This window comes from Bos taurus, chromosome 15, assembly GCF_002263795.3.
Source record: "Bos taurus isolate L1 Dominette 01449 registration number 42190680 breed Hereford chromosome 15, ARS-UCD2.0, whole genome shotgun sequence".
Lineage (NCBI taxonomy): Eukaryota > Metazoa > Chordata > Mammalia > Artiodactyla > Bovidae > Bos > Bos taurus.
Window position 1 is genome coordinate 42,664,841 of NC_037342.1, and position 25,942 is coordinate 42,690,782.

The 25,942-nt window shown below is 36.2% G+C and overlaps 1 protein-coding gene across 2 annotated transcripts in view; it reads left to right on the forward strand.

Moving 5' to 3' along the window:
* Positions 1–25,942, forward strand: part of SBF2 (SET binding factor 2) — a 498,121-nt gene that overhangs the window by 272,032 nt on the left and 200,147 nt on the right. For both annotated transcript variants that reach the window (XM_005215931.5, NM_001103237.3), the window contains exons 10-16: positions 1,066–1,143; positions 2,260–2,373; positions 2,904–3,032; positions 7,396–7,494; positions 20,909–21,113; positions 23,491–23,600; positions 25,668–25,817. In XM_005215931.5, coding sequence (XP_005215988.1) covers positions 1,066–1,143; positions 2,260–2,373; positions 2,904–3,032; positions 7,396–7,494; positions 20,909–21,113; positions 23,491–23,600; positions 25,668–25,817 — 885 coding nt within the window. The remainder of the gene's footprint in view (positions 1–1,065; positions 1,144–2,259; positions 2,374–2,903; positions 3,033–7,395; positions 7,495–20,908; positions 21,114–23,490; positions 23,601–25,667; positions 25,818–25,942) is intronic.

Genomic DNA, 25,942 nt, shown 5'->3' on the forward strand with positions numbered 1-25,942 from the left:
GGTGTCTTTCATAAGTATTGTTTTGAGCTTTTTGGTCTATAATACCAAATCTTCAGTATTTGAAAGTGATTCTGCAAAGACAAAAATTTGCTGCTTACTGATGCAGAATTATTTTCCCTGTGTAAGCCCTGCATGGATGTGTCTTTCCCACGTGCCCCCTCAGCCTGCCTTCCTTTAAAGCCTAACACAAATGTTGCCTTCTTTTTTTGACTTTCTCTAGGTTGAATTAATTATACTTTATATTCACATATTATTATTTTATGTATTTATAATACTTGTCACATTGTGTTATACTGTCACCCCTCTGGACTGGGAGGTTCACAAACTTATTCTGTTTCTTCTCAGTATTTTAATTAATTAATTTTTAATTATATTTAAAAAACATAAAAATAAATGCTTTAGATTTTCAACTGTATAGATAAATAGCTCTGCCCTAGACCATTCTCTCTCTTAGGTGACTACTATTTTATATTTTAGTGTGTATTTCAGAACTTTACATTTTCATTTATATGTTTATCATATAAATGAAATATATGTATATGATATATACTACTATATATAGTAGTAGCTTGGTATTTGGCTGGTAATACTGGTAGCTCGGTATTCAGCTTCCCTGTCAGCTCAGCTGGTGAAGAATCTGCCTGCAATGCAGGAGACCCCAGTTTGATTCTCAGGTCAGGAAGATCCCCTGGAGGAGGGATAGGCTACCCACTCCAGTATTCTTGGGCTTCCCTTGGTGGCTCAGCTGGTAAAGAATCCACCTGCAATGTGGGAGACCTGGGTTCAATCCCTGGGTTGGGAAGATCCCCTGGAGAAGGGATTGGCTATATTCAAATAAATGAAACCAAACTATGTGTGTTTCCCTGTAACGGGTATTTTAATTGAATATTTTTTTCTTGAATATCTTTTCGCATAGTACATGCAGAGCTGCCTCAGCTAATGTATTTCATGGAGGGAATGAATATATTGTAATTCACATACTGAGACTGTTTCATCTTAATGCCACCAGTAGATCAAATAATAGGTTTTATTGGTATTTTACGTAACAGAGCTTCTTTGCTTTAGATTCTACACCCAGATTTGGAAGTAGCAGATCATGCTTTTCCCCCTCCACGAACAGCTTTATCCCACTCAAAAATGCTGGTAAGAAGTTTAATATTTAAGATTGATGTTTTTAAAAAGAGTTTCTTTTCTTTGTATATTTTTCAAAGAAGCTGAGTATAGTGAGAGTTAGATGGACAGCCTAGTAAATGTGTGCCAAATTAGAAATTAGGAGAATTGCCACTGATTGACCTTGTGACCTCCTGAAGGGGAAGCCACAGGCAGTACATTGATTGGGAGAGGAGTAGGCTAAGACTGTTTCTCTGAGGAGGCATGACTAAGTATGGGACAAAAAAATCAGAACTTAGATTAGAGCCTGAAAAGTTGTGCCAAGCATCAAATCGAAAGGGTCAGGCAAGGATAAATAAGAGAAGCTTATAAAAAATGGAAACAGAGGTCGTTGGTCACAGGAGAAAATCAAGTTTGAGTGAGTGGATAAATGTAGCTCCAATTGAAAGTCATAAAAGAGTGACTATACAGCAGAGACCCCTTTTTTATTTTGATCAGTGCATTTCTTAGTGATGAACTTTGCGGCCAGTATGGAAAGTTATAGAACTGCATACCTTTGATGAGTTATGAAGCATTTTCAACTATTTCTTCATCTATTAAATAAGGGATTGACTAAATCTGAGAGTTTCCTTAGAGTTCTAAAACTATGATTTTTTTAAAATCTGAATTATCAAAACAGACTTTTAAGTTATATTTTATATTAATGTAAGAATAGATTTTTAGAACTAGTATAAACTTTGGAATAATATCATAAGCTTTTAAAATAGTCTTGAGTTTTTTCTTTTGTATTGTAACAGTAATTCTTTTGATGGAGATAAAAATCAAATGTTTTGGGAAATATGCCCTTCTCTAACATGGTGAAAGCAGAGCCTCTCTGATTTATGTTTTTTTCTGAGAGGAAAATTGGATGTACTAGAGGAAAGTTTTACTAGGTTCAGTTTTTAAAGGAACTATTTAACGGCCTACACTGTCCAACCGTGGCACAGACTAGATGCCCACTACTTAGTTCTGCTACAAATGAGACTTCTGCATAGGAAGCACAGATTTATTAAATAATCTCTTAGGTTCTTTACAACTTTCTAATTTGTGATTTTTCTTTTCTTTTTTAAGAAATTCAGTTATCTAACATGTTTCTTCTTATATTTTCAGGATAAGGAAGTGCGTGCAGTTTTTCTTAGATTATTTGCACAACTTTTCCAAGGATATAGATCATGCTTACAGCTTATAAGAATTCACGCAGAACCAGTAATACATTTTCACAAGGTAAGATCTAATACCATACTGTATCTGTCCAAAATGTAAACTCTAATTTAATTAAAAGAACTTGGCAGTCTTTTTCTAGCCATGTATTTTGAGTTTAATCTATCACATTTGTTTATTTAATATCTCTGCTTTGTGTGGCTAGTTGATAATTTTTTTCTTTTTTAATTATTTTTCTTGGAATGTAGTTGATTTACAGTGTTGTGTTGGTGTCAGGTGTCTGATAATTTTTAATAATACTGTGGAACTGATATATTTTCCTTTAGAATATGTTAACTTTAAATTGATTTTTTTTTAAATTGAGGTTATTTCTGATTTCCACTCCTGCTTTACAGACAGGTTCATTTTTATTCAATACATGTAGTATTTCAGGTATCAAAGCCCTTCTAGAGAGAAATTTATTTTATGACAGCATACTTATGCATGAAGACGTTTATTCAGGCTTTGATCTTTCAAGTATGTTTCTGTTTTGACCATTCATTCATCCATTGCTAAGTGATAAGTTATTCATTTCACCTTGTTTTTCTTTACAGACAGCTTTCTTGGGACAGCGTGGTCTAGTTGAGAATGATTTCCTCACTAAAGTTCTCAATGGAATGGCATTTGCAGGTTTTGTTTCAGAAAGAGGTCCTCCCTATAGATCCTGTGATCTCTTTGATGAGGTATACTTATTATCAAATGAATTCATTATTTACAGACAAAATTAGTAGCTAAAAGTAGAGAAGCAGTGTTTTAAACATTTAATTAAGATAAAAAAATATGTATTGTACGTATCAGATCTTGGTGTTTATAATGTGGATTAGAAAAAATATAATTATAGGATGTCTCAGAAGTAAAATGCATAGAAATTTTGAACAACTGAATACTTTTTTGGCTTGTGGGATCTTAGTTCCCCAACCAGGGATCAAACCTGTACCCCCTGTGTTGGAAGCTCAGAGGCCTAACTATTGGACCACCAGGAAGTTTCCTTGAATAATTGAATTTTAAATAGTTGATTAAAATCTTTTTGAAAAATTGACAGTGATTGTATAAGTAGAACTTACCAGTTTTATAGAGCGAAAGGTCTAAGTTTAATGTATAAATATGTTATTTCAAACTGTTATTACATTAAATCTGTGTCCTAGAGCCATAGTTTAACTAAGCCATTCTTTTTTATTTATTTATTTATTTTTTGGTTATCTTTATTTTAATCAAAGCTTGGAAAATAAAGTAAGGAGGCCACAATTTCAGTTTCTCTATAAAAGAACCACAAATCAGGGTGTTTTCTTAAGTACTAATCCTTGGAAAATATAGCAAATTTCAAGTAAGAATTAGCACCTTCTTTGCATTTAGCTAAGCCATTCTTAACTAATGCTGATTTTTTTCTGGCATTTGTGTAGCTTCTTTGAAAGTGAAAGTCGCTAAGTGGTGTCCAACTCTTTGTGACCCCATCAATTATACAGTCCATGGAATTCTCCAGACCAGAATACTGGAGCCCTTCCCTTCAAGAATCCCATGGAGGGAGGAGCCTGGTAGGCTATAGTCCATGGGGTCGCAAGGAGTCGGACATGATTGAGCGACTTCACATTCACTTGGGCTTCCCTGGTGGCTCAGAGGTTAAAGCATCTGCCTGCAATGTGGGAGACCTAGGTTCAATCCCTGGGTTGGGAAGATCCCCTGGAGAAGGAAATGGCAACCCACTCCAGTATTCTTGCCTGGAGAATCCCATGGACTGAGGAGCCTGGTGGGCTACAGTCCACAGGGTCACAAAGAGTCCTGAGCGACTTCACTTTCACTTTCCCTTCTCCAAGGGATCTTCCCAACCCAGAGCTCGTATTTCCTTTAGGAGATATTAAATATATGAAAGGCAGATTTAGTCTCTATGTTCAGGGAATTAGTCTTTTGTTCCAGGAATTGGCCATATAAAGGAAAAGTTTGAGCAGATGCAACTCAAAATAAGGATGCTATTTTGTGTTACTTTTGATTTTTCTTATTGTGATGCATCTTTCCATTTATCATTAACTATGTTCATAGAAGCCCATTCTGATAGATAGAACAATGACTCTTACTCCCATTTAAACTTCTGGAAGAGCATTATGTTAGAACCAAGAAATGTAGAAGTTCTCAGAAGTCTGTAAAAGAAGACCACTCCTAGTACCTAGAGTAATGGAGAATAGTAACAGTGACCCTATTACACTGCTGGTTGTTGTCGTTCAGTCACTGTGTCTGACTCTTTGAAACCCCATGGACTACAGCACACCAGGCACCTTTTTCCTCCACTATCTCCCAGAGTTTGCTCAAGTTCATATCCATTGAGTTGGTGATGCTATCTAACCATCTCATCCTCTGCTGCCCCGTTCTTCTTTTGCCTTCAATCTTTCCCAGCATCAGGGTCTTTTCCAGTGAGTTGGCTCTTCAAGTGATGTGGCCAAAGTATTGGAGCTTCAGCCTCAGCAACAGTCCTTCCAATGCATATTCAGGGTTGATTTCATTTGGAATTGACTGGTTTGATCTCCTTGCAGTCCAAGGAACTCTCACGAGTTCTCCAACACCATAGTTAAAAAGCATCAGTTCTCCGGTGCTTAGCCTTCTTTACTCAGACGGTAAAGCATCTGCCTGCAATGCGGGAGACCTGGGTTCAATCCCTGGGTTGGGAAGATCCTCTGGAGAAGGAAATGACAGCCCACTCCAGTATTCTTGCCTGGAAAATTCCACGGACTAAGGAGCCTGGTAGGCTATAGTCGGGGTCTCAAAGAGTCAGACACGACTGAGTGACTTCACTTTCACTTTAGCCTTCTCTATGTTCCAACTCTCGCATCTATATGTGACTTCTGGAAAAACCGTAGCTTTGACTATATGGACTTTTGTTGCTACTGGTGGTTTTATTTCATACAGGTTTTATTTCATAACCTTTGTTTAGAGAAGGGTCTTTTATTCTCTGTAAAGATAGTTAAGTAAAGTCAGAATAAAAGAAAAGGTACATGTTTTAGTTCTGAGTATGGAGATCTATACCAAATGCTTTACTTAATAATAATACAAAACATGTGAAGATCTCGGAGAGAGTGCCCTGAGGTGGACAGTTTTTTCTGATCACTTATTGATCTCTGATTCTCTAATATGATTGATCATTGATTACCTAATACTAACATATATCACCCTTTAGATCTTGAACTAAGTAACTGATATATAATGATTTATGTGGATGAATTAGGTGCTCCCCAAGGTCCTTTCTAGCACCTACATTTTATTAGTCTCAAGCATTTGAAATAGTAACTTGGGTTTATGTACCCTTTTTCTTTCTATACAAATTCTTTTAGTGATCCTTTCTCTCAGCTTCATTACAACTAATAAGTCAGATCGATTACTTCCAGAAAACTTGCTTGCCAGCTTGCCACAGACTCTATTTTTATAAGTGCTTCCCTTGCCCTTATAAAGAGAGAAAGTGCTCTCTTTCTCCTTTTCTGTCCATTTTTCATACTCTGCTCATATCTCACCACCTCCTACAGACTTTCCCCAAGTAGATGACTCTGAAAGCCACCAGTCAGCATTAAGCTGTATTTTATGTCTCTAACTTTATATGACAACTTATCTTTTATTATGTACATTTATATACACAACACACACACACAAGTCGCTCAGTCATGTCTGACTCTTTGCGACCCATGGATTGTAGCCCACCAGGCTCCTCGGTCCATGGGATTTTCCAGGCATGAATACTGGAGTGGGTTGCCGTTTCCTTCTCCAGGGGATCTTCCTGACCTAGGGATCGAACCCAGGTCTCCCGCATTGCAGGCAGACGCTTTACCGTCTGAGCTACCAGGGAAGTCCATATACACAACAGACACGTATATATATATTCTTCACATTGAAAACAATAATACTGCAAGGACCTGTCCAAGATTCCTAGTAGACTAATTCCTGTTAGTCTCCCCTTAGTGTTCATCTACTTCTTTGTTCAGTCTACAGTGATGATTTTTAATGTCTTATTAATGTTATTACTTGAAAGCCAGTTACTCCTATATATACTTCTGTCAAGGGCCTAAAAGAAATGAGACCTCAGACGTAAGTAATTTCTTCTTCTATTCTCTTCGGCCACTTAATTGGCTTGCAGGGGAATGTGCTTTTAGGAAAATTGCATTTGCTCTTGCCTTGTTTTCATTTGGCTGAGGGCAGCCTGCCACACACAAGGCTTATGGAGCTTTGAGCAGTTTTGAGCACTGTCTGTTGTCTTATCCGCAGACAGCCATCAAATAGACCTGTTAGAAGGAAAGAAGCATTTGACTTTCTTTGGATATCTTTCTGAATGCTGGCCTACAATAGCTGGAGTCATAGTTTTATATGTCTGTCTGCTCCCGTGAATCTATTAGTTGCTAGAATGAAAATCCCTATATTATACCCTTTAAAAAAATCCATCTATTTACTTCTTCCTCCTACCTCATTTTTTCCTGTCAATACTCTTTGCTCCACTACAAGTGTACACACTAACATGGTTCTTCCAGTAAATCAGTTGGTAAGGAAATGGATCAGATGTTCTATAATTTGAGAACTAGAAGGAGCCTTAAGGTCATCTTGTTCTTAATCTTATTTTAGAGATGAAAAAACTGCATTTCAGGAGTCTCAGTGACTTGTTTCAAATCACGCTGTTAGCAGAACTAGGAGTAGAGTGACCCAACTTGAACATTTACTTCATATTTTGTGAGTTAGGGAAATGTTTGGAGACTTTCTGACTGTCTGAAATTCTCTGAGTGAGAGAATTCTTTGAGTGAGGCCTGCAGAATGAGAGAATCTCATTGAGTTCCAAAAATAATGACTTTCCCAAGAAAAAACAAGACCTGAATCATCAGAGAGAGAGACCACCAGAACATTCAAGGACTTGATTAACTCTAGAATAGAAGTGAAACCCAGTAAAAATATAAAATACTTTGTTTTAATAATAATATACATATTGTATGCTTTTTAGTTTGCAAATTGTGTGAAATTATCACATGGTTTGCTAATTCAGCATATTTTACAGTTGATACTTTATCATTTGATTCTTTTTCCAAGGTGGTAGCTTTTGAAGTAGAGCGAATTAAAGTTGAAGAAAATAACCCAATGAAGATGATAAAGCATGTCAGAGAACTTGCTGAGCAACTATTTAAAAATGTACGTAAGTATATTTATTTAGATAGTCATTAATTTTAAAAGTATTAATAAAGTATTTTCTTTGAAAAATTCAAAAGCTTCATATTCCTAGTGATGATCTTTTTTGATCTGATTTAAAACCCTTGAGACTATGAGTTCCAAATATTAAAGTTGGTACTGTGCATCAAAATAGACCTCATTTTTCAAAGTGATTTCCCTGTCAATTGATACATTATGAAAACATATTAGTCCCAGTTTTCCAGTTTATCATTTGCCTTCATTGTGATTTTCATTTGGATCTCTGTCTTCTTAAGAGCATATTGAATATTTTTGAGATGTAACAATTAGACTCATGGAGACCACAACTACCTGGGACAGATTTGACCGATGTATTCTGCTTTAGCTTGGTACAGTGACTGTCCACTGTATCGTGAAAAACTTCGAGGTGCATTGCTTTGAATATACAGGAATGAAAAGCTTAAAGAAAGAAAACTGTCAGGTGCCATACAAACTCAAGGGTGAAAGTATTCCCTGATAAAGAAACGCAGTAAGTTAAAGACTGGAATGTGTTAAAGTCTATATTTGGATACCAGGAGAGAAGAGAAGATGCACACAGAAAAGTGGATACTGGCTAATGTGGATACTGGCTTATTTCTCCTGCATGCGAAGATTTTCAGGGTTGAATCTTTTTACTAAAAAAAGGAAAATAAATGAGAAGTATTGTCTTCCAGTGTAAAGTTGAGGGGAGATGTATCTTAAAGAAAATATAGTTAAGAAGGATTTGGGATCAGTATCCTAATATTGCTTCAGTTCAGTTCAGTCGCTCAGTCATGTCCGACTCTTTGTGACCCCATGAACTGCAGCACGCCAGGCCTCCCTGTCCATCACCAACTCCCAGAGTCCATCCAAACCCATGTCCGTTGAGTCGGTGATGCTATCCAACCATCTCATCCTCTGTTGTCCCCTTCTCCTCCTGCCCTCAATCTTTCCCAGCATCAGGGTCTTTTCAAGTGAGTCAGCTCTTCGCATCAGGTGACCAAAGTACTGGAGTTCCAGCTTAACATCAGTCCTTCCAATGAACACCCAGGACTCATCTCCTTTAGGATGGACTGGTTGAATCTCCTTTGCAGTCCAAGGGACTCTCAAGAGTCTTCTCCAGCACCACAGTTCCAAAGCATCAATTCTTTAGCACTCAGATTTCTTTATAGTCCAACTCTCACTTCCATACGTGACCTCTGGAAAAACCATAACCTTGACTAGATGGCCCTTTTTTAGCAAAGTAATGTCTCTGCTTTTTAATATGCTTTCTAGGTTGGTCATAACTTTCCTTCCAAGGAGTAAGCATCTTTTAATTTCCTGGCTGCAACCACCATCTGCAGTGATTTTGGAGCCCAGAAAAATAAAGTCTGACACTGTTTCCACTGTTTCCCCATCTGTTTGCCAGTGATGGGACCGGATGCCATGATCTTAGTTTTCTGAATGTTGAGCTTTAAGCCAGCCTTTTCACTCTCCTCTTTCACTTTCATCAAGAGGCTCTTTAGTTCTCTGCATATCTGAGGTTATTGATATTTCTCCCGGCAATCTTGATTCCAGCTTGTGCTTCTTCCAGCCCAGCGTTTCTTATGATGTACTCTGCATATAAGTTAAATAAGCAGGGTGACAGTATACAGCCTTGATGTATTCCTTTTCCTATTTGGAACCAGTCTGTTCCATGTCCAGTTCTAACTGTTGTTTCCTGACCTGCATATAGGTTTCTCAAGAAGCAGGTCAGGTAGTGTGGTAGTCCCATCTCTTTCAGAATTTTCCACAGTTTATTGTGATCCACACAGTCAAAGGCTTTGGCATAGTCAATAAAGCAGAAATAGATGTTTTTCTGGAACTCTCTTGCTTTTTCGATGATCCAGTGGATGTTGACGATTTGATCTCTGGTTCCTCTGCCTTTTCTAAAACCAGTTTGAACATCTGAAAGTTCACAGTTCACATACTGCTGAAGCCTGGCTTGGAGAATTTTAAGCATTACTTTACTAGCGTGTGGTATTGCTTAATTAACTTCATATTTGAATAGGTGGGTCATTTTGGATGTTGGGTCATTAATCAGTGGGTTGTAACATCCTTTCGAAATCTAAGAACCAGTTGGATAAAAGCAGGATACTAAACTGTGTTTCTCTGTTTCATGATTATTCAATTATTTATAAATTTTATTTCTGAAGTTATTTTAAAACTTATCCCTTGGACTGATATCCTAAATTTCACATTTATAATTGTGTCCAATATGATAAAATTGTGTCCAATATGTTTCTTGTTCAATATGCTAAAACTTAAAAAAGAGTTCTATCAGAAGGCAAACTTGTGTTCTGTGCTTGGCTTTACCATTTATGGTGACTGTATAGAACTAATGTGTAGGGTGCTCATGTGAGAAAATTCTGTTGACCTATTGTAATAAGAATAAATACTGAGTGTTTAGCACAACATGCCAGGCATGGGATTAAGCACTTTACATACATTATCTCTAATCTTTACAATGTAAGATAGGTGTCATTATCCCCATTTTACTGGGAATAATTGATTCATGATCCTGTGGTTATTAAATGGTTATTAAGTGATTGAATCCAGATTTTTTAAATTCAGGAATTTTCATCTCTACAATACCTAAGACTATGTTCTTTCACTCCCACTAGGCTGACTCATCTCCAGTTGGACAAGTAGTGGTACTTCCAATGGTTGACTGTATACTTTTTTCTTTATAAAGCCCTTTAATGTATTTTCTCATTTCGTCTTGTAAATAGCCCTTTGAGATAGATAGGGCAGATGTCGGTATGTTAGGAAATTGAAGATTAGAAAGTTTTTTTCTTTGCTCACTAGGAGTGATTTATTTATGGATTTCAGAGAATAGCAAAACATTAAATGGGAAACAATGTTTGAGACTCTGGGACTGATCTCTTTAATAACTGAATGTTTATTTCTTAAGTTTTTACAAGATTATTCCAGAACTGCAAAATTCTATAGCCAGTAAGTGACCAGAGCTCTGTTCCGACACAGGTTTGTCTCTATCACAGGACTGAGTATGCGTTGTATGCAAGGGCATGTGCCAAGCCATTATAATGCAAAAACAAAGTCACTTAAATATATAATGATAATGTAAATTTAATCTATAACTTAATGATACCTAATTACACTAAAGTGAAAGTGAAGTCGCTCAGTCGTGCCCGACTCTTTGCAACCCCATGGATAGTAGCCTGCACCAAGTTCCTCCATCCATGGGATTTTCAAGGCAAGAGTACTGGAGTGGGTTACCACTTCCTTCTCCAGGGAATCTTCCCAACCCAGGGATCGAACCCAGATCTCTCACATTGTAGACAGATGCTTTACCGTCTGAGCCACCAGGGAAGTCCAACTTAAACTAAACCAACACAAAACTGAAAACTGAAGTGAAATAAGTATCTAGCAATTACACATTCTTGAGAGTGGATGTAAAACACAAACAGCTTGCATCTTATCGGACACTAGTAAGGCGATCATCATGAGGGATTGTATTATTAGGTAAGATATGGATATCGCTCTTCAGATGTTCTCTCATTTCTTGAGAACTTATTGAGCTTTTCCCCCTCCACAGTCTAATTCTGTTCCATTTAATTTAATCAAATCTACTCATTCAGTATGTATATTAGGCACGTACTAGTTCCAGGCATTTTCTAGGTACAAGATTCCACTAATATCCTTGAGAAGAGGATACACATATATGATGAATGAGTATTTGAGAATATCCCAGTGGACTGTCAGCAGACTTTATGAGATTCCTTTTAGTTCTGTGATTCTAAAGTTCTTGATGGTCCTAACATTCCTAAAATAAATACTTAAAGTTAAAAAGCAGTCAGGATGCTAAAGTTACTTTCTTGGGTTGTACAGGAAGCTGAGGGGAGGGAGGAAGGATGGTCTCAATGCAAGGAAAATAATCCAGATGGTTCTATTTTTAACTAGTCTTTTTTTTTTTTAATCATCACACTTCTAAAATTCCCTTTTGGTAAGCAAAAGCCAACCATATAATTTGACTGTTTCCTTAGTATTGGGTTAGAATTGAAACCTGGTTATTCCACTCCGTTGTTTGTAAATACTTGATTGCACTGAAGTCTGGTATGTGTATCTAGCCTCTCTGTTTTACTTCCCTTTGAAGTACCTCAGTTACGAACCTTAATTGTTCACTTTCTTATCACCACTCCTTTATTGTGCTATTCAGAGAGCAGGAATGTGAGTAGATGTGAGAAGGATGAATTGCTGGGTGTAGCTGCTCTTTTAACTTTCTGGAGCTTCTTAAATAAAAGTTTCTGGTGAGTTTGGGAGGGGAAAGGGGAGGTGGAATGAAGAAGGAAAACAAATAAATCCATTAGAGACAAATGTGTAAGTGTTGGCAAAGTTATACCATGAACATTTTCATTGGCCATATATTGGTAGAGTTTTTCTTTCCATGCCCAGTTGATGATACTGTGACTGCCTATTTTGGTTTTCAGAATCTTTGATGTCTGCATATTTGTCATCTTTGATGACAGCATATTTAACTCCTGCACTGCTCTTTCTCTATGAGTCTTAGTATACATTTATAATAATCAACTAGCTGAATGCAAAATGAGAGTATTAAAATAATCCAGAACAAGCACTTTATCAGCATCCATTCCGAGGCATCAAGCAATCATTTGGACATGTGTTTTGCTGTTTTACACAGTGCAGTTTTTCTATTTGTTTTGCACCTGTGGTAGTACATAATCATTTGCTAGATTGTGTCATTTGTCTGTTTTCTTAAAAATTAAAGGAAAAATGAGAGGACTTGGACTTTCTTAAAATATGAGATTTCTATTTGTGTTTAATAGGTATTTCATTGCCCAGCATTGAAACAGATAGGTTTGAAAATTCTAATGAGAAAAGAAAGCCCAAATGCAGGAATAGCCATTCTAAATCGATTAGGTCTGTTTCCTTTACATTTCTGCAGAAAGTTAATTTTACTACTAGGCACATTTGATCTAAACTGATGATATTTGTACTCTTTGGCAACTGTGAATAAAGGGATTTCTTATTGTTGTTTTTATAGGAAAGAAGTAAAATATTGCAATCATCAAAGTTAAAACATAAACACTTAGATTGTTATGATAAAATGAGGCCCTCAACCCAAAGCATAAAAATCAAATTCCTTCTTCCATCCTATTTGTTTGTTCATTTTTAAGTCAGATCTACTATGATATAATTTACCTATAGTAAAATTTACCATTTTTAATGTACAATTAAGTAGATTGTGACAAATGAATCTAGTTATGCAATCACCACAACACTAAGGGCATCCAACATTTCTATCTTCCCCCAGATTTTGTTACTACTCCGATACAGTCACATCCTTCTCTCACTTCAGACTCTTGACAGCTGATCTGTTTTCTGTCTTTGTAGTTAGTTTTTGCCTTTTTCATAGTATCATTATGTAGATTTTTGAGTTTGGTTTCTCTTTGCATAAGGCATTTCACACTCATTCCTGTCACTGCATGAATCAGTCCCTTTTATTGTTGAGCACTACTCCATTTTATGGCTAATCAGAGTTTTATTTATCTGTTAAGCAAATGAAGGAAAATTTTGGCAGTTGTGAGTAAAACCACACTAAACATGTTCAAAGATTTTTGTTGTTCAATCACTAAGCCATGTCCAGCTATTTGCAACCCCATGGACTGTAGCATGCCAGGCTTTCCTGTCCTTCAGTATCTCCCAGAGTTTGCTCAGACTCATGTCCGTTGAGTCGGTGATGGCCATCCAACCATCTCATCTTCTGTCACCCCCTTCTCCTCCTACCCTCAATCTTTCCCAGCATCAGGGTCTTTATCAGTCAGTCAGCTCTTCGCATCCGGTGGCCAAAGTATTGGACTCCAAATTATTGGAGCTTCAGCATCAGTCCTTCCAATGAATATTCAGAGTTGATTTCCTTTAGGATTGACTGGTTTGATCTCCTTGCTGTCCAAGGAACTCTCAAGAGTCTTCTCCAGAACCATAATTGAAAAGCATCAGTTCTTTGTTTATCCTTCTTTATGGTACAACTTTCACATCTATACGTGACTACTGGAAAAATCTTGCCCTTGACTCTCAGACTATTGTTAGCAAAGTGATGTCTTTGCTTTTTAATATGCTGTCTAGCTTGTCATAGCTTTTCATCCAAGGAGCAGGCGTATTTTAATTTCATGGCTGGAGTCACCATCTGCAGTGATTCTGGAGCCCAAGCAAATAAAATCTGCCACTGTTTCTACTTTTCCCCATCTAGTTGCCATGAAGTGATGGGACCGGATGCCATGATCTTAGTTTTTGAATGTTGAGTTTTAAGCCAGCTTTTTCACTCTTCTCTTTCAGCCTCATCAATATGCTCTTTAGTTCCTCTTTGCTTTCTGCCATTAGGGTGGTATCCTCTGCATATCTGAAATTGTTGATATTTCTCCTGGCAATTTTGATTCCAGCTTGTGAGTCATCACGCCTGGCTTTTTGCATGATGTACTCTATATATAAGTTAAATAAGCAGGGTGATAATACACAGTCTTGACGTACTTCTCTCTCATTTTTGAACCACTCCATTGTTCCATATCCTGTTCTAACTGTTGCTTTTTGATCTGCATACAGGTATGACCTGCATACCTGCTTTCTCAGGAAGCAGGTAAGGTGGTCTGGTATTCCCACCTCTTTAAGAATTTTCCACAGTTTGTTGTGATCTACAGACTCAAAGGCTTTAGCATAGTCAATGAAGCAGAAGTAGATATTTTTCTGGAATTCTCTTGCTTTTTCTATGATCCAGCTGATGTTGGTAATTTGATCTCTGGTTCCTCTGCCTTTTCTAAATCCAGCTTGTACATCTGGAAGTTCTCAGTTCACATACTGTTGAAGCCTAGCTTGAAAGATTTTGAGCATGACCTTGCTAGCATGTGAAATGAATACAATCCTGTGGTAGTTTGAACATTCTTTGGCATTGCCTTACTTTGGGATTGGATTGAAAATTGACCTTTTCCTGTCCTGTGGCCACTGTTGAGTTTTCCAAATTTGCTGGCATATTGAGTGCAGCACTTTTACAGCAGCATCTTTTAGGATTTGAAATAGCTCAGCAGGAATTCCATCACCTTCACCAACTTTGTTCTTAGTAATGCTTCATAAGGCCGACTTGACTTCACACCCCACTCTAGATGAGAGTGACCACATCATTGTGTTTCTCCTGGGCAGTTTAAGACCTTTTTTGTACAGTTCTTCTGTATATTCTTGCCACCTCTCCTTAATCTTTTCTACTTCTGTTAGGTGCTTGCCATTTCTGTCCTTTATTGTGCCCATCTTTTGCATGAAATGTTCCCTTGGTATCTCCAGTTTTCTTGAGGAGATCTCTAGTCTTTCCCATTCTATCATTTTCCTCTATTTCTTTGCATTGTTCATTTAAGAAGGCTCTCTTACCTCTCATTGTTATTCTTTGAAACTCTGCATTCGGTTGCTTATATCTTTCCCTTTCTCCTTTACTTTTCACATCTCTTCTTTTCTTAGCTATTTGTAAAGTTTTCTCAGACAACCATTTTGTGTTCTTGGATTTCTTTTTCTTTGGGGTGGTTTTGGTCACTGCCTCCTATACAGTGTTACGGACTTCTGTCCATAGTTCTTCAGGCAGTCTGTCTACAAGATATAATCCCTTGAATCGATTTGTCACCTCCACTGTAAGATCATAAGGGATTTGATTTGGGTCATACCTGAATGGTCTAGTGTTTTCCCTACTTTCTTTAAGTCTGAATTTTTCAGTAAGGATGTCTCATGATCTGAGACACAGTTAGTCTCAGGTCTTGTTTTTGCTGACAGTATAGAGTTTCTCCATCTTTGGCTGCAAAGAATATAATCAATCTGACAGGTTTTATGTGAACATATTTATTTCTCTTGAGTGAGTAATTAGGAATAGACTGCTAGAACAGTGGTAACAAGATGATAACTCTATAAAAAACTTCCAGGCTGTTTTCTTAAGAGTCTATACAATTTTGCATTCCCACCAGTAATATATGAGAGTTCTGTTTGCTTTGCATCTTCACCAACACTTGGTGTACTCAGTTGTTTTAATTTTAGCCATTTTAATAGGTTTGTAGTTTTATCTTTTATGGCTTTAATTTGCATGCCAGCAGCTGTGTGAGAGTATTAAGTCTCTGAGCTAGTCACTTGTGCTCTTTTAGTATTTGTAAAAAAGATACATGTCTTAGAACACGCAGCCTCCATTCTAGAGTCATGAATAGAGCAGTTGTTCTAACAAGGGCAAACTGTTCCCCTAGAAATTTGGCAGTGTCTGGAGACATTTTTCGGTAGTCAAAACCAGAGAGTATACTACTGGCATATAGTTAGTTAGAGGCCAACGATGCTTCTGAACATTTTACAATATACAAGACACCCACTTTTCCCCACCCCTCACTGCCAAACAAGAATTTTCTAGCTCAAAATGTCAATAGTGTCAAGGTCAATAAACCTTGAATTAGGGCAGCCAGCACTTCAAATATTAAAGTCATACACCAGATTTCTTTGTATTCAGGATGAGATATTAATTCTGTTAATTAATTCTGTGAGATGGAAAATTGAGGATGTTTCATTCTAGCAAATGTGTTCACAGTGAGGCAAGTCCAAAAAGTCCATTTTGTCAGTGTTTAGCAATTCAGTCCAATGATAGTTTTGTTTTGGCTGTATTTGAATGGATTTTTAAGAATTTGTATAACAGCTGTAGATATGATTGGTGCACATTAAATAATTATTAAATACCTAAACTAATATGGGAAACTTGGTAGCCTCTGATAGAGACACATTGATTTATCATTCATTATTGAGACCAGTGTGGAAGAAGTTTTTTTCCCCAATGTGCCTCCTTTGAATTTCCAGTACAGTTTGGGCCTTTTTTTTGTTGTTTTGCTTTTATTTGAAATGCTTTCTCAGCCTTGTTTTCTGTAAGCCCTAGGCATATTCTCATTTAGTTTGCCAAAAGAAAAATCCATGTTTCCAGACCAGATGGTTTATGTGTCAGTTTCTCAAGTCTGAGAAAATCATTGTGCTTCCCATTGAAAGAGTATTCTCTAAAAGCAGGATTACAGAGCTCATTTCTTGAAAATCATTATCCAACTTTAGAATTTCCTCTAAACAATAGTACATTTTGCCAACGCGTTGCTTTGGACAGAATTATGTTCACCTTAAGTATGTGGTTGTCTAAATCCTTAGTTATTACTTAATATTTGCACTTCTCGAAAATCGGAGTTGACCATTTGGCCGCTGCTTTTGTTCTATTGGAAAATAATGCATTTTCTTATTTCAACATGGTGATTAAACAATGAAATTGGCCTGCGGTTTTTAATGAGCTCAGTAGTCTTCAAGGGGTTGTTCTAAATTCATTTGGAGTTATAAATAAGATCACATGTTTCCAAGAACATGCGGAGTTCAACCAGCCTTAAAATGTCTCTCATTTCTGCTGTCTTCTCAGAAGTCATTATACAACCAAGTTGGGTGCGAGGTGGTGAATGTAGTCCTTTATAATTACCATACTGCCCGTTAGAGGGCAGCAGTGTACAGATACGGCAGCCGGAAAACCAAATAGTGTTCAATACTAGATCTTGGGGCATGAGCCTTTCTTGAATTTTCTAAAAACAGTTAAATATATTATTATTCAGTAACTTTAACCCATAATTTGAATTTTATGAAGACTATCTGTACAACTGAAGAATATGAACTTTGTTTTAAAGTTATTTTTGTTTTAGATGCTTATTGTTCTAAATTGTGTATGGATTTGGTTATGAGAAGAAAAACACTGTTAGTGACGAATAGCTATATATTTTCTCTAATAAGTGATTTTTATTTAAACCCTTATTGAATACTATTGTTGTTAAAAATATAAGTAGCTGGTGATATGATGGGAATATATGGGAATAGATGGATGATACGATGGAAAAAGAAGTGGGGTTTTAGTTTTAGAAGCTTGGTGTCATGCCATAGAATATGCAATGACTGAACATTTTTCAGATGAATGTACTCTAGACTTTTGGAAAAGAGCTTTAGATTTGTTCAGGGGAAATATGTGTGTGTATGTTATAAAGCTTTCCTATAATAATTTGTTCCACTCTCACAAGAACCTTATGAAGTAGGTATTGTATTATTATCTTCCTTACAGATGAGGGAACTAAAACACAGGTAGTAAGAGAATTGATACTACACTAGGTCACACTACTAGTGAGTGGCTAAGCTAGGATTTGATCCAGGCAGTCTGACATCAGAGACCATGAGCTAAAAATACTTGGTTGTATTACTCTCTTTCATTGAACTGTTTTAACTTTTCCTTCTGAATTACAGGCCTCCCATCTCTATCACATTTTCACTTATAGTCCTGTTTCTGGGCTTCTTGATTTCATTAGCCCTTTAACCCTCAGTGATACTAGTTACCATACTGTATTAATTATTAAAGTTTTATATAAGTTTTATAATCTGGAGAGTTTGACTTCTCCATTTACTGTTCTTCAGAATTCCCTTGACTATTTTTAGATCTTCAGTCTTGCTTATGCAGTTTAGAATGAACCTGTAACATTACCGAATTTTTGACTAGAAGCAATCAATATGTGTATCTTTATTTTTGTAAACCACTTTAAGTTACTTTTGGAATAAGAAGAATATGTAGTGAGAGAGAGAGAGATAAAATATGTTAGAAAAGATACTATCATCACTAAGAAGATTTCTTTTCTACTTTTATTTTTCCATGTTTTAAAATTCACTGTAATAAATATTATTTACATCATAGGAAATATATTTAGTTTTAACTTCATTATAAAGAAAATAGTGTATATAGAAACAGAAATAGTGACAAATATACTTTAAATGACTCAAAACTCAAAATTCACATGAATTACCTCCCCAGCCTGAAAGAATTATCTGTCCAATGAGTTTTAGAAAATGTATATTTATAATTTTTGAGAAGATAAAGTATCTTAGATATTGTGTTTAAAGAACAGAGAACAAACATACTGCTTTTGGAAAGGGCAGTTTCAGAAACTCCAGACCAGTGATATTGGTGTTAATCTGGTGTAATTTTAGAACAGTTTTTTCAGCGTATAGTTTAGATAGTGGTGATTGTGAAGACTTGGCTTAGGAATTTACTTATTTTTTTCTGTCTTTGCTAATGTATCTTTGTATATTAGGGGGAATACAAAGTGTATACGAGGGCTACTTTGGCAGGAACAAGTTTTTGATCTGATTTCACCAGCTCAGGAATCTTTTAAGAGAAGTGTAAGTATAGGCACTTGGAAATATTGTGAGTTGAAGAAAAACAAGTATCACAATAAAGTGAGTCTTGTGAATTTTTTTGTTTCCCAGTGTATATAAAAGTTGTGTTTACACTATACTGTAGTCTGTTGTGTGCAATAGTATTTGTGTCTAAAAGAAACAATGTATGTGCCTTAATTTAAAAATACTATTTTTGTTAAAAAAATAAATGCTAACCATCATGTGAGCCTTCAGTAAGTCATAATCTTTTTGCAATAATAACATCAAAGGTCCCTGACCACAGATCACCTTAACAAATATAATAATGAACAAATTTGAAATATTATGAGAATTACCAAAACATGACAGAAACACAAAGTGAACAAATGCTGTTGGAAAAAAATGGTGCTATTAGACTTGTTCGATATAGGGTTGTCACAAACCTTCAATTTGTGAAAAAGATAGTAACTATGAAGCTCAGATGCTGAAGCTGAAACTCCAATACTTTGGCCACCTGATGCAAAGAACTGACTCTTTTGAAAAGACCCTGATGCTGGGAAAGATTGAAGGCGGGAGGAGAAGGGGACGAAGAGGATGAGATGGTTGGATGGCTCAATGGACATGAATTTGAGTAAACTTCGGGAGTTGATGATGGACAGGGAAGCCTGGCGTGCTGCAGTCCATGGGGTCGCAAAGAGTCAGACATGACTAAGCGACTGAACTGAACTGATGAAGCTCAGTAAAGTGAAGTGCAAGAAAACAAGGCATGCCTTTATAGACTTAGCAAAGTTGTTTATCCAGTATCACATAATGAGTAGAGCAAAAACTAGAACCCAGGTTTTCGGACACTTAAAGGAGTGTTATTTCCACTCTGTTACTGACATGCTCCCTTTATCTTCTACTCTGCTCCTGCCTTTCCTTTATCTGGGTCTGGGCCAAATAATCAGAAAGAATTGTGGGGAGCAGCTCTGGTAGATGATGCTGGTTGGCCATTTTAACTGTCCAGAGAATATGTAGGGCAATATTGAGCTTAATGTACAACATAAATAATGCAGGTTCAGAAGGAAAAAGAAACTTTCTGGTTTCACTGAATGGTAAATGCAAGAGTTGGCCTAAGAATGATTGTACAGCAGCCTTTCAGATGGAACTTTGTAAAAAGTATGGATTCCACTCTGCCTGTAGTATTTGAAATATAATTCTACATAAGTAGTGGCTGGATAAAACTCCATGCCAACTCCTAGGGTCTATGAAAATATTAGCTGACACAATTAATTTAACTAATATAGTCCTGATATGTGTTCAACATCGTGTCCCACTTATTATGAACAAGTAGATAATAATTTGACATGCTTTAACTAGATCACTCTGTCTGCAGTATTAAAAATAGAGTGAAAGTGGGAGCAAGGGTGGAGCAGGGAGACAGATTAGGACACTGTTCTTAGCAATATGAAAGAGATGCTGACTTAAACCAAGATGTATTGAAAAGTGGTCAGGTTATAGACATAGTTTAAAGACACAAGTTAAAGGTTTGCCCAGGAATGGATAATGGGGTATTAGAGAAAGGCATTAATGATTACTCTTAAGTTTTTCACTGAAGTGATCAGAAGAAATAAATATGCCATGTACTGAAGTGAGGAAGACTGTAGATAGCAGTTTTGGAGGAGGTGAATACTAAGTGCTCGTTTTGAACATATATTCGAGATGTTATTTTAAATCCAAGTGGAAACAGTATTTGCGGATTGTTGAATATATGGATATGGAGTTCAGGAGGACACTTATTTGGAGACCAAAATTTGTGAATCATTGGTGTTCTTGTAGTTAAAAATACGAGACTATAAGTTATCACCAAGGAAGTAAATGTAAATGGAAAAGAGGCCTGTGGTCTGAGCCCTGGGGTAGTCACATAGTTAAGAGATTAAGGAGATAAAAAATAGACAAAGATGTAGCAAGAAATTTACAAACCAAGTGAAGAAAGTGTGTGTTGAAGAGGAAAAGAGTGATTGATCAGCTGTATCAGATGCTGCTGGTAGCTCATGTATTCCAGGACTCTGTATTTTATGGTATATATCTGAATATATGTACAATCTCTCACCTGTCTGATTTCAGTTTCTGTCCCTCTGGCCAACAATCTGCCATTGTTATTTTAACTTTTGAATAATCTTACCTATGTTTAATATTGCAGGAGAATCCAAACCCTCATATGGCATTTCAGAAAGTTCCACGCCCAACAGAAGGATCCCACTTGCGAGTTCATATTCTTCCTTTCCCCAAAATTAATGAAACTCGGGTACAGGAATTAATACAGGAAAATCTTGCTAAGAATCAGAATGCACCTCCTGCTTCAAGAGTGGAAAAGAAATGTGTTGTGCCTGCAGGTCCACCTGTTGGTATGTATTTATCTATTTGTTTGTTTTAAGGTAAACTTTTAATCAAGATATAAGACACAGGGACTTCCCTGGTGATCCAGTGGCTAAGACTCCATGCTCCCAATGCAGGGGGCCCAGCTTTGATCCCTGGTCAGGGATATTATATAGTAATGTGAATATTACTTATTATTTACTTAATAATACTAATTTGCTGTAATTTCCCTACATAATACCAGCTTATACTTAAGTGTTGATCATACTTTCACATGGAGAAGAAAATAGAGAAGCCAATGTGTTAGGGTAGTTACTTTTTGAAGGGTTTCATCTTGTAAGTTTAATATTCATAACTTAGTTGAATGCTTTCTTTAAGTACACACATGAAGTTGGTTTAAAATTTTATCTGCTTGAATTGTAGCCTTGTCTCAGTATTATTTTTGTATAATCTCTTTACTTTCTTCATTTTCAGTCAACATCAAATTTTTTATATACATATGGGATCTCTCATTGTAGTCAGTGAGAGAAATACATATGACTCAGTATTTGTCCCTGCATGGACTGCCTATAAAACCAAAATGAATGAATAAACAAACAGATGAAAGAATGATGAATGAATGAATGAAAGATGAATGCAGGGACCTCTGTCCAATTTCTGATTTGTTTAAATTGATCAGAATCAGGATTTTCATTGCATTAAAGTTTTAAAAGTATGAGTGTTTCATCTTACATGATACCCACTTAATATGAGTGTACAATTGCTATGTCACTTTAAGAACCATTCACATTTTGAGAAGGTAATTACTTTCCAGCTATTCTTCAGAGGTGCCAGAATGATGATGAACTGCTAAAAATAGCATTTGAAAGCCAAAACCTTAAGAAGGAAGACCTGAAAAGTCGAATACCCATAAACCAGAGTTGTTGTCAACTGTTAGAAAGCTGGTATTAGAATGCTGCAGCTGAGGATTTGGCCAATCCCTGATATATCAAACTCTAAGTGAAGAACTTTGTACTGGGAATGAACTAAGTCATAGTCTCCAAAGGAAAGTAATAATTTCCAGATGGTAAACAGATTCATTATTTTAAAAGGTGGGATTTTTAATGGTTCATCCCTAAAGAAAATTTAAAATGCTATGAAAGAAATTTTAGAACTAAAAATTTATTGTTGCTCTCTAAAGTATGTGGTCTTACTTGGAGACTAAGACATTTTCTACTCTAAATACAGATCAATTTCAGTTTCTATCTATGCCACAGACCTCCACATGTGGGAAGCTCCAGAGTACAAAATAAAGAATGCACATTTCAGACAGAGAAAGTCATATGAAATAATCTGTTTTACCATCATGGTCATTACTGTTACATAATTTTAAATGATTTCAAGAGAACTAGTAAAAACCAAGTAAGATTGATTTCCTGATTCTGATAAAGCACTATAGTTAGGTAAGATACCACCATTTGGGGAAGTTGGGTGTGAAGTACATGGATCTTCTCTGTACTAATTTGTAACTCTGTGTAAGCTCATGATTATTTCAAAATTTTTAAGTTTAAAAACTTGTTTTAAGAATGTAAAAGTTCATATTGATGAAATGAAAGGAAGGCCAAGAGTATGGTATTATGGTTTTTCTTGTTAGGTAAGAGCAATCATAAAATATAAGGCTTAAGAATTATAGCTACTACCTGATTTGTACAAATGATATTTATTTAATGAATACTGATTTAATTTCTATCTTCTAGTATTCTTTTAATAAGTTACATTTGTTTTAAGTAATTTTAGCTTATGTAGTACACTAGAATTATCCAATCTTGTGAAGTTGATAGGTACTAAGTTCACAGAACCGAAAAGTGACTCTCCCAGATTTATAAAGCAGTTGTTCGGCCATAATCACTTTTGTTTGTGTGCAGTGCTTCTTCAGGTCACCTATACTCAGATTTTTAGAACCTAATTTTTAGTGGTATGTGGTTTTTCTTTGGTAATATGTTAGAAATATCAGCTTCTTTTCCTGTTAGTAGTCAGTCCTCTATATATGAGCGTTACCTGTGTTGGTCATGATCTTGTACCTGACACATTTCTTGTCTGTTTACAACTAACGGTTAAAAAAAGAGATGCTTATCTTTGCTTAATAAAATTTTACTGTGCAACATGAATTAATTTGTGTAAGAGTTAAGTACAGTATTAGCATCTATCCTGTGAAATTATCCTCAATAAGCTATTGATTAGCCTGTCACTTCACAACGTAGAAATGTAATCAAAGTGATGAAGTACCTTCAGTGTCATGTAACAAGGGGGAAATAAAGGCTTAAGTGTTTGTCATGTAAACAGAGTCATATAAACTGTAAATAGTAATATTCCCCTTGCTTTTATTATTGCCAAAGGAATTTAATTTGTGTTATATTCCTTTAATAGTTTCAATAATGGATAAAGTGACAACAGTTTTCAACAGTGCACAGAGATTGGAAGTCGTTAGAAACTGCATTTCATTCATATTTGAAAATAAAACATTGGAGACTGAAAAGGTAATAAAACGCCATCATTCCCAATATTCATCATGTCCCTTTCAGATTTCTGTGTTTAGCTTGCCAACTGACCTCTCCTCTATTTCCATCCCTTTTCTTTGTAAAGTATTCTTTCATTGTTTTTATCATTTTAAATGAATAGTGTCTAATATTTAAAATCTTAGCCAAGCCCGAAATATTGATAGTCATTTCCCCCCCTGAAATTTTTAAACATTGTTCATTAAATTCTATTTTGGCATATTATTTAGAAACTTCAGTCAGTTCAGTTCAGTCGCTCAGTCGTGTCCAACTCTTCACGACACCATGGACAGCAGTGCTGCAGGCCACCGTATCCATCACCAACTCCTGGAGTTTACTCAGACTCATCTCCATTGAGTCAGTGATGCCATTCAACCATCTCATCCTCTGTTGTCTCCTTCTCCTCCTGCCTTGTCTTTCCCAGCATCAGGGTCTTTTCCAGTGAGTCAGTTCTTTGCATCAGGTAGCCAAAGTATTGGAGTTTCAGCTTCAACATCAGTCCTTTCAATGAACACTCAGGACTGATTTCCTTCAGGATGGACTGGTTGGATCTCCTTGCAGTCCAAGGGACTCTCAAGAGTCTTCTCCAACACCACAGTTCAAAAGCATCAATTCTTCAGTGCTCAGCTTTCTTTATAGTCCAACTCTCACATCCATACATGACTACTGAAACACCATAGCCTTGACGAGACGGACCTTTGTTGGCAAAGTAATGTCTCTGCTTTTTAATGTGCTGTCTAGGTTGGTCATAACTTTCCTTCCAAGGAGTAAGCGTCTTTTAATTTCATGGCTGCAGTCACCATCTGCAGTGATTTTTTGGAGCCCAAAAATATAAAGTCAGCCACTGTTTACACTGTTTCCCCATCTAATTGCCATGAAGTGATGCCATGATCTTAGTTTTCTGAATGTTGACCGTTAAGCCAACTTTTTCACCCTCCTTTCACTTTCATCAAGAGGCTTAAAAACATTTACAATATAATTTTATTTATTACAAAAAATCTACTTAAAACAAGTAATGAATTATAAAAATTGTGATCTTCATTTAAATATGCCTTTAATGTGTGCTTTAATAGCACATTTTCTTGCCTTCTTTAATAAAACATATTAAACATTAATGTCACCTTTTCTTAGTGACTTGTCATAGTTCTGAGCATTTATTACATGGGGCTAGTAAAGCTTGTGAAACAAAGTTTTTATCCACTTAATGACCCTCAAGTCTGTGTTTTGAGTTTTTTGGAATCCATTTTTTCTTATGATTGAAGTGTTAAAGGGACTTTCTTCTGCTTCTCTTGCTTTCAACTTTCACACTGTTTCTTGTGCCTTTGGAACAATATTAGGACCTCCTACTCTCAGTCTTTTTCCTTCCTTCTTATTTGCTCCTTTGTTCTCATTTTACGTTTCCAAAGTTAAATAAGCCTATTGTTAATACTAGGTTATGTAAAGTAACTCAGGCTCTAAAGGTGAACTGGAAGAGGCATTCTTGTGGGTGAGGAAGTGGAAGAGTTTTAGTATGTAAACCTAAAGATTTCTATTTGTTGCTCTGAGTTTTTTCCTTCTTAATTATACTTTTGAAATAGAAGGGATTGCAGAATTTCCCAGTCATAAATTAAAACTGAGTAGTGATTAAGTTGCTAATCACTATAAAAGAATAAAATCACTCATGCTTCTTGTCATTTTAATTTTTCCTTCTATTCTTGCCGTGGAGATGTGGCCAGTTATTCAAAGAACATGTCAAGTATCCATGGTTTTGACTCAGAATCTGAAGCAGCAGTTATTTTGGTGGCCACAGTTTTGATAAGTTTTTTTTTTTTCTAATGAAGTTTAATGTTTTTTAAATGTATCACTTAAACTAGTCCTGTTTATTTTCATGCTGCCTTACAAATTTAAAAAATCACTATAAATCCATGTTGTCCTTAACAGCAAATCAACTCTTTTCTAATTCTAATAGCTCTGTTAAATGGTTTACAGGATATGCATGAGTTAGCATGATTTAAAGTTATTTTTTTTCCAGTGAAACCTCTTGTTCATGTCTGCCTCTTATGTCCTCAGACCCTTCCTGCTGCATTGAGAGCCCTTAAAGGAAAGGCAGCAAGACAGTGTCTCACTGATGAGCTGGGTTTACATGTTCAGCAGAACCGGGCAATATTAGATCATCAGCAGTTTGACTACATAATAAGGATGATGAACTGTACTCTACAGGTAACTTTTAGTTCTTTCGGATTTCTCTTCTTATTTGAGAATAATACTTTTTTCCCCCAGGCAGTTCAATAATTACTAGTATATCAGGTTCTTAAGCCTTCCACATCTGATAATATGAAGAGCTG